Genomic DNA, 9,505 nt, shown 5'->3' on the forward strand with positions numbered 1-9,505 from the left:
GGATGGGATCCATGATCCCCAACTTGTATCCCTACCAAAGGCTACTTGGCCTCACTACTAGTGGAATCTCTAAGTGGACATAGCCTTGCCTCAAGGGCAGGTGAACCACTATACATACTTGTCTCTCTCTCTCTCTCCCCCTCTCCCCATCATGATCCATGCTTAGTTCCCATTCTATATTCTCACACAGAAACAATACTTTATACTTATAATAATTCTTTATTTGTTTTACAATGACAGATGTACCCTTAATCCTTGGTTTGAACGATTCCTATTTGCCATATACTAACGATGACATTTTTCAGGATTAAATTGGGTGTTACTTTTAGCAATTGCTTCAATGCCTTTCCGATCAAAACTTCATTGGTATGTGGTCCATAGCTATCTGCTGTATCAAAGAATGTTATTCCTTTATCGAATGCATGCTTGATGAGTGATAATGCAAGCTTTTCACCGACTAGAGTTTCATTGAATTTTTGTGTAAGCCATCTACACCCAAATCCCAGCTTGGAAACCTCAAATCCATGACTTCCTAGTTGCACTCTCGGAATTCAAACTCCCTCATCCTCGACCATTCCTCTCTCTCTTCTTCTTCTTTCTTTTCCTCCCTCCCTCCCTCAATGGTACCGGGTGGAAATCAGGATATCTATAAAAAAATTTTTTTTTTTGAGGAGCAAAATAAAAATTACAACCGGAAGCCCTTAAGACAACCGAAACTAAAAGAATCAAAATTGAAAGCAGAAAGGGCTGAAAGAGGGAGTCTACCCTTCCAAGTAGTAGGAGTCTTCAAAGGGTGACCTTGATTCGCCATCGCATCAGCCAAAAAATAAAATTCTTTAATTTTAGTCTTCATTCAAACTTTAATTTTCCTTTAAAAAAAATTAAAAAATAAAAACTTTAGTTGGTGACTAAAATTTCTGGCTGTCACTGGGCCCGACCCACCCTCCCTCGCTTTGGCAACTAACTAATCGCTGTGTTATTGTTTTTGATTCTGGAAGGAGGAAAAAGAAGAAGAAGAAGAAGAAGATGGGCGTTGTGGCAGCAGGAGCTGCAATGGTGGGCGATTCTCTGAGCGTGAGAGCAGCGATGATGCGGGAGTCTCTGCAAAAGAGCCAAACCATCACCGACGACGTCGTCTCCATTCTTGGCTCCTTTGACCACCGCCTCTCTGCCCTCGAGACCGCCATGCGTCCTACTCAGGTCAGCGCTCGATCACCTTCAGTTTGACTTGGCCCCTTTACTTGTTGCTTACTGCGGATCTGTTACAGATTAGAACACACTCTATCAGGAAAGCTCACGAGAATATTGATAGGACTTTGAAGGCTGCTGAGGTTATACTGGCGCAATTCGATCTTTCTCGTCAGGTTTTCAATCTATTTCCATTTACAAAATTCATCATACCATACTTGTTTTTGTTTGAATCGCTGACCTCTTCTACGATTGAAGCCATATGTTAGGTTAACATTTATCTACTCAAGCCAAATCTACCCAAAACCCGGAGGACTTGGCATTCGGATTCATAAGCCTTGCTTAAAAGTACCCTAGATCTATCCCTATATAGCCTATATGGGATTCAGGGCCTGAGCTAGTAGTTAATTTTAGTATCGAAATGCTTAGTTCATCAACTGGATAGCAGCCTTGCCTGTCTTGATTGAATCTGATATATAGGTCATGCCATACCTTTCCTGTCTTTCAAATTACGATATAGTTAACCGCTTATGATTGTTAATATTAATTAATGTCCCTTGTATTTTCAGGCAGAGGCAAAAATACTTAGAGGGCCACATGAGGACTTAGAAAGTTATCTAGAAGCAATCGATCAGCTAAGAAGAAATATACGCTTCTTTAGTAGCAATAAAGGTTTGAAGAGCAGTGATGGGGTTCTCGCTCATGCCAATAGTTTGCTTTCTAAAGCTATTTCAAAGCTGGAAGATGAGTTCAAGCAGCTGCTAAAGTCCTATAGGTTTGTATTTCAGTGCTCTTCTGTACTTTTTCCTCTTCTTCCTTTGGGAAACCATCCTAATTATCTAAATCCAATCAATGCTATTAGCATAAGAGAAATTATCCCATCTCGTTTCGCTTTGTACTGAGGCGTGCATACAAGGTTTCCCTGCTTTTTGGACAAAATATTGTTTCTATATGTTCTTTTTTTCCTTCAATTTTATACCATACTTTAGCGTGTGTTCATCTATGGTTTAAGATGAAGTTCAGTGGATAACAAAGAATTGGGCGTCAAAATGGTTAGAGGCTCATGGTTATGTGGTATGACCAACTTGCTCTACCTCTGCCAGGTTCATGTGATTCTTTTCATATGTGTGTGTTTAAGAGGCTGTTGTAATTTTTCTTTTCCTTTGTTTTGTAATTGCAAAAAAACCTTAGCTCTTAAATTTTCTTTATAGTTTAAACTGAAAATTGTTCCGCTTTAGTGGTTAATTTTTTCATCTAAGAAAATGTTCTTTTCTTGGGAAATAATAAACTTCTCCTTTTCTTGTGTGTATTTTTTTTTTAAGACCTGCAATTAGGTCGTTATTGACTTTGTTTGGATTTGCTAGTGTGCTTCATTTATACTTCTAACTGAATGGTTAATTCTGTGATCCTTGAAAGTGTTATTTTCTCAGAAAATAAAGTTGTCCTTTTTGTGTTTTTATTTTATTTTATTTATTAAATAGGTTCATTGGGTTATGAATGACTTTATTTGAATTTGCTAGTGTGCTGTGCTTATACTTCTGATTGAAAAAAGATGTGCTACTATTTGTTTTGATTTTCATCTATTTGTTTATAGTTTTTTTTTTTTTTTTTCAGCAAACCTGTGGAGCCTGAACGCCTCTTTGATTGTCTCCCAAACTCATTGAGGCCATCCTCAGGATCTCCTGGTAACCAGGGTGATTTGAATGGCAAGAATCCTTCTTCAAATAACCATCATGAACACCACAATAGTAACTTAGAAAATGCTGTTTACACACCTCCTACCCTGATACCTCCCAGGGTTCTTCCACTGTTACATGATTTAGCTCAGCAAATGTTTCAAGCTGGTCATCAACAGCAGTTGCTATTAATTTATAGGTAAAACAAAGGTCATTTAGTTATCAATGTAGATTGTTGATTTTCATACTATATCAAGGTCACAAGATGTGTTAACCAGTTACTTTGCAAAGTTTGATGGGAAATGTGTGCGTGTCACATCATTTTTCTATTTATATAAAATAGAGATCATCACCAGATATGTTTTTCAGGGATACCCGCTCTTCAGTCTTAGAAGAAAGCCTCCACAAATTGGGGGTTGAAAAACTGAGCAAGGACGACGTTCAGAAAATGCAATGGGAGATTTTGGAAGCCAAGATTGGAAACTGGATTCATTACATGCGTATAGCTGTAAGAGATTTGTGGCATTTGCTCAAGTTCTTGTTTGTTATATTTTCCCCTCAACATCTAATCATGCTTGAATAGGTGAAATTACTGTTTGCTGGAGAACGGAAAGTTTGTGATCAAATGTTTGAAGGCTTTGATTCTCTTGGCGACCAATGTTTTGCGGAAGTTACTAGAAGTAGTGTCTTAGTTCTACTTAGTTTTGGGGAGGCAATTGCGAATAGCAAGAGATCTCCAGAAAAGTTGTTTGTGCTTTTAGATATGTACGAGATAATGCGAGAGCTTCACTCAGAGGTTTGAATGATCTATCAAGTTATTAGCATGCATGCACTTGGTGTTTTTATGAAAATTTGAAACTAGGAAGATTGCAAAATCAAGCCTTTGCTTAATGTAATTTCATTTTAATAGTCTGAAATTTGTTTAGGATACTTTTGGGTTAGAAATGTAGGATAAAGGCACATGTACCTCTACCTTTTTTTTACAGGAACCTGTATTTCTATCTGATGACTTCCAACCTACATGTATTAGTTTAAATTCCTTATTTTCTCAAAGCACATGAATACTAGAAATTTCATAATCACTTGTTGAACATAAGATATTTAAGAAATCAGAAAAGTTTTAGGTTTTATTCTTGGTTACCGTGGTGCGTTGCTTTTATCGGTAGATTTCTTCTTGAGAAGACGCTTTTAGGTTATTTTAATTTACTTGTTTCTCTCTATTGGGTGTATGCATAGATGCAGATAGAATTTCCTTCCACAACTTATCAATTATATTCAGATAAAATGAAAAGTAGTTATATATATATATGTTTATTTTATATACGTATATGTTTTTTATAACATATCTTATAAGTTGATGCATCTAAATTGAAGTAACCTCGAAAGTTAGAAGGATATGTGTTCTATGGTTGTCAAAAGATAAAAGTATACTATTGGCACTTCCATATTTTAAAAATATCCATACTTCTGTATTCTGGTTATTTATTTTACGTAATTGCAAGAAATTAGTGTAATCAATTATTTCCAAGATGTAGACTCAGTGACTGATATCAATACAAACAAACTTTATAGTTACACTTTCCATCTGGTTGTATCTAGTTAGTGTAAGAGCGATCTTGAAAGTAATCACCTTAGATATCCTGGTGCAATAAGTTCATAATTTAAATTGACGCATAAGTTCATCTGCAGATTGAAACAATATTCGTAGGCAAAGCTTGTGCTGAAATTAGAGAATCGGCGTCAAGTCTGACAAAACGGCTTGCCCAGACTGCGAAAAAGACCTTTGGTGATTTTGAGGAAGCCGTTGAAAGGGATGCAACAAAAACTGCTGTATCAGATGGCACCGTCCATCCCTTGACAAGCTATGTGATCAACTATGTGAAATTTCTTTTTGAGTAAGTTCATCTACTTAGGCCTTAAAGTTGTCTCTATATCTGATGCGACAGTGGTGCTCTGTGATTTGATGATGCTTCTACTAAATAAGGCTTCTTATCTTCTGTCTGGAAATCTCTCTCTCTCTCTCTCTCTCTCTCTCTCTCTCTCTCCACACAGATACACACACACACACACACACAGTGGTTCTTGAACAGTTAGATTTGGTATTTGGACACACTCACTTTTTTTAGTGTTTTCTGTCCCTAGTAGTACATACAGAATCACAATGGTTAAATAATTTTTTGAATAAAAGGTTTGCAATAAACACTGTTACGGTTATGAGGATATTCAAATGACCAAACGGTTTTAATTATCTGATTTTTGCGGGGATGATTGTAACAGTGGAAATCATCCCTGCCAAAATAAGCCAAATGGATTGTCAGGACCACAACAGCAAGGTATAGGATGGCCCTAAAAATTTCGTACTTTTCTTAAATTCCCTTACAAGAACCGTATATATAGACATCATACTTAAATATATTACTATGGAAAGCCTGTGACATCTGCATTAGATAAGTTCTTGACAAAAACCTGTTATAAAATTTTTCTTTTCTTTTCTGTGTAACATGTCAAGGCTATTGCTATAAAATGCATTGCATTTATTGGCTTGATAGGGTGTAATGGAGTTTCTTTCATGATAGCTGGCATTGTGAAATGGTTAGTGTAGGTAATCAACTAATTGTTTATTTTTAATCATCTTATGATTTCTATGATCAACATATTGCGTTAGTCCTCCTTATTCCTTTACTCTGTCAATGATTTAGCTTTAGTTGATATACAAACATTCACATATGGACACATATGTACTTTGTACATGTACTGTAGTTGACCAACACTATGATTTTACAGTTATCAATCAACGTTGAAGCAACTTTTTAAGGAATTTGAAAATGGAGATGAAGGTGGTTCACAATTAGCATCTGTCACGATGCAAATAATGCAGGCTCTTCAAACTAATTTGGATGGAAAATCTAAGCAGTATAGAGATCCAGCCTTAACACACCTGTTTCTCATGAACAATATACACTATATGGTCAGATCTGTGCGCAGGTTTGTCTCATTGTTCCCATACTTAATACATAAAGGCATACAAGGCTTTTATGCTTTTATATTCTTTTGTTGTTTGCTACTACTGACTTTCTAATGTTTTGTTTTCAGATCTGAAGCCAAGGATTTGTTAGGGGATGACTGGGTGCAGAGACACCGTAGGATTGTGCAGCAGCATGCAAATCAATACAAAAGAAATGGTTGGGGAAAGGTGCTCTCCTATAACCCTATTAAACTTTCATTTGATATTTGTACTTTACAATGGCTCTTGCTTTTGGGCCATGAAGTCCATTTGTGATGAAATTCAAGTACCTAGTATTTACGTGGAATTTTAAAACGAAAAGTAATGAAGATAAAAGTCTTTCCAGGCTGGAGACCTTTTAATATGTACTGTCAACGTATCAGCCTGTTTGATGTCAATAACCCAATGCAAATCGATCAACGAAAAATTTGACATGAACTGATTTAGGCATCATCTCCACTGTGTTGTATTTCACTTCTGTCATGTGTTGAAGGTAATGTCTTTAGTGTAGAAATCTAGTTATCTAATTCAAAAATTTTAATAACATTTGCACAAATTGTGCTTTCTAATGAAATTTGTTTAAACAAACTATAGTTTTCGAATAAAATATGTCAAGGCATTTTGAAGACTCAGGAACACTGAAAGTGATGTAGATGAACTTACCTGGCATGTATCTAATTTCAGTTGAAAGTCTATTTAGTGACATAATTTTACTAGATATTTGTGTACTTTTTACAAAGTTTTTCCTCTCTGGGAATTTTGGTATAATGTTTTATTTGGGTATTATCTATACTCTTTTGTCAGCCCTAACTGTCTGCCAAAACTCAATTTTTTATTTTATTTTATTTTATTTTCTTATGAAAATAACCTATAAAGATTATAAGCTTTAGAAATAAATTTTTAACTATCAAGGACAATTGACAATTACAAAAAAAATAAAAATAATAATAATAATGAAAATAAATATGAATCCCAGATATTATTATCTGCAATAACCGATTCACCACATGCGCAGCATATAAGAGGTGCTTGTTTAAATAAACATTATCATAGTGTCTTGCTTTTATTATATTATAAGTCTATGTTTGTAGATATTCACTTGATTGGCATACTTGCTTGATATATAGATTTATAGAAACTGCTCAGTATTCCTCACAGATCTTGAATAAAAAAGAACAGGAGTGATGCAGGACAAGTAGCAAAAGAACTGCAATACTAGGGTTTATTTGCAGCAGTCTTGATTGTTAGAAAGAAAAGGGTTTTAGAATAATAAACTTAAGAAGAAAAGGGATAAAACTACTAGCATCACACCAGTAGGGTTTCTAGGCATCACACCCAGAGAACTTAGGCATCACACCTAAGGTTAGGTTGCATCACACAAACCTGGAGAGAAGCAACAGCTTTCAATTTTTATTAACTCAAATCTGAAAATAAAAGACTACAAAGGCCTCAATATATAGGGAGGCTAAGATAATTCCAGAATAACTAGGAATATCCCTATGCTTGAAAGAATCCTAAAGAAATAATCCTAATAATAATAAGAATCCTAATAATAATAGCCTAGATTTATTTGAACTACTTTCCAAATCCTGACTAAAAATATTCTGGTCGTATTCTTCATCAAGGAGGAAAGAAAAAAAAACATAGATTATGATAAACTTTACTTTGGGTCCACCAATGTAGACTAAGGCGTCTGTTTATAGTGCCAAAAAGGTTCTGTCGCTGATGTTTGGGTGATTTCCCAAGGCTAGGAGACAAGATATCGTTGTCCACCTGTTTTAGAGATACACCCGTTTATGTTGTGCTTCATTAGATTGGGGGGCAATGGAAAAAAATTGAGAGAGAAAAAGAAAAAGGGGCAGGGAATCATTTTACTTCAGAACCAATACGATTCTGCCTCACACATCTATGTTCATATCGTTGTTTCTATCAATAGCCAATCAAGTTAATCTCTTGGACAAATGTGGTTTCTCTTGCTGTATATAATGCAGTGGTGAAGAAACATGTAGTTGTTTAATTTGGCGAAGGAAGTAGTATTTTACACTGTCAGCATATTTATCTTGCTTTAACTAATCGTTGAAATGTCTTGCTTTTACCACCTTGTCATGTGCTGGTGCTTTCTCTTTCACAGATTCTGCAGTATCTAACCATTCAAGGCTTGAGCTCATCTGGAGGCAGCTCAGTAGCTGGTGATGGAGGAAACAGTAGTGGAGTTTCAAGAGCTATTGTGAAAGATAGGTTGATCTCAACTTGTGTCTTATCAAAAATTGAATTAAATGATTAATTACATTACTTTTTGATGAACTATTTTTTACCTATCTGAACTGCATTTCATTTTAGGTTCAAGACATTTAATATGCAATTTGAGGAACTCCATCAAAAACAATCTCAGTGGACAGTTCCTGATACTGAGTTGCGAGAATCACTGAGACTTGCAGTTGCTGAAGTCTTACTGCCCGCCTACAGATCTTTCATCAAACGTTATGGGTGTGTTTTATTACTAATTTCTGGCCTCTAGCTAGCAACACACTTTACATGTGCAGTCAATATGATTTTGAGAAAGGAAAAAAAAAAAAAAAGAATGTCTTGGTACTCTTATAAAGAGTGTTCTTACGAGGCAAAATAAATATACTAAAGTAGTTGTCTTAAAGCGGGGAGGTCATTAGTAAGGGGGATGTGGTAAATTTAAAGGTGTTAAGATTAGATAGGAAGAGCCGTCTAGGGACCCATGGTCCAATGTTGATTTTATTTTTATTATTATTTTTCTGATTAGGGACCATATTGTCCAATGTTGCGCATATACATGATTGTTATGCCTTCTGTTTGTATGGATTTTATGGTTTAAATCCATCTTTACTTAGTTTAGGATTCTTATTTTAGCTTTGTACAATTTCTTTTGAAAATACCACCATTATAATTAGCATTGATCACCTTCGTCTGTATATGTTTAAATTCTGTATCACAGGCCTTTAGTTGAGAATGGAAAGAACCCCCAAAAGTACATCAGGTACACGGCGGAGGATCTCGAACGAATGCTGGGTGAATTCTTTGAGGGTAAGAACGTGAATGAACCCAAGCGGTAGATTCAACTAGTCTCTCATCATTGCCTTGCTCTGGGAGGTTAGCCGCTAAATGTTTGCCCGCAAGATTTCAACGGCTCTGTATTTTGATATGTGTGGTAATGAGCTGGCTGTATCGCCATTTTTCAGTTACTGGAATTGTTTGAAAACATCAAATTCAAGATTTGTATGTTTGCAAATGAATAGAGGGGCGTCTGTCCTTCATGGATATTTGTAAATATTTGTAATTTCATATACTGGATAGTCAGTAGCCCAAGTAAAAAGTAGGTTCGGGTTTTTTTGTTTTTTGTTAATTAATATGTTAGGATGGGTTAATTTTGACGATCAATACATGTATTACATGTTTATCAAAAGAAAGAAAGAAAAAGTACTGTTTGAAGATTTTTTATTTCTAAAACTTGGTTTTTTTTTTTTTTTGCCTTTCTTTCGATGACAAAAACAACAACCTAAAGGACAAAACCACGGGACATCACCCTCGCCCAACTGATCCAACTGGAATGCTGGGGACATTGACAGGGGTAAGCAGTTAAACCAAACTGAAGCCATCTGATCTTGCT

At 35.6% G+C, this 9,505-nt stretch overlaps 1 protein-coding gene across 1 annotated transcript; it reads left to right on the forward strand.

Moving 5' to 3' along the window:
* The first annotated feature begins 984 nt into the window (after positions 1–984).
* On the forward strand, positions 985–9,273 carry LOC112189883 (exocyst complex component EXO70A1). Its single transcript, XM_024329265.2, has 12 exons — positions 985–1,200; positions 1,269–1,364; positions 1,758–1,963; positions 2,803–3,063; positions 3,234–3,372; positions 3,448–3,660; positions 4,554–4,759; positions 5,649–5,849; positions 5,958–6,057; positions 8,000–8,106; positions 8,209–8,355; positions 8,834–9,273. Exons 1-12 carry the CDS (start codon positions 1,027–1,029, stop codon positions 8,949–8,951), a joined length of 1,968 nt encoding a protein of 655 aa, XP_024185033.1. The 5' UTR covers positions 985–1,026; the 3' UTR covers positions 8,952–9,273.
* Positions 9,274–9,505: the final 232 nt, after the last annotated feature.

This window comes from Rosa chinensis, chromosome 1 (assembly GCF_002994745.2).
Source record: "Rosa chinensis cultivar Old Blush chromosome 1, RchiOBHm-V2, whole genome shotgun sequence".
NCBI lineage: Eukaryota > Viridiplantae > Streptophyta > Magnoliopsida > Rosales > Rosaceae > Rosa > Rosa chinensis.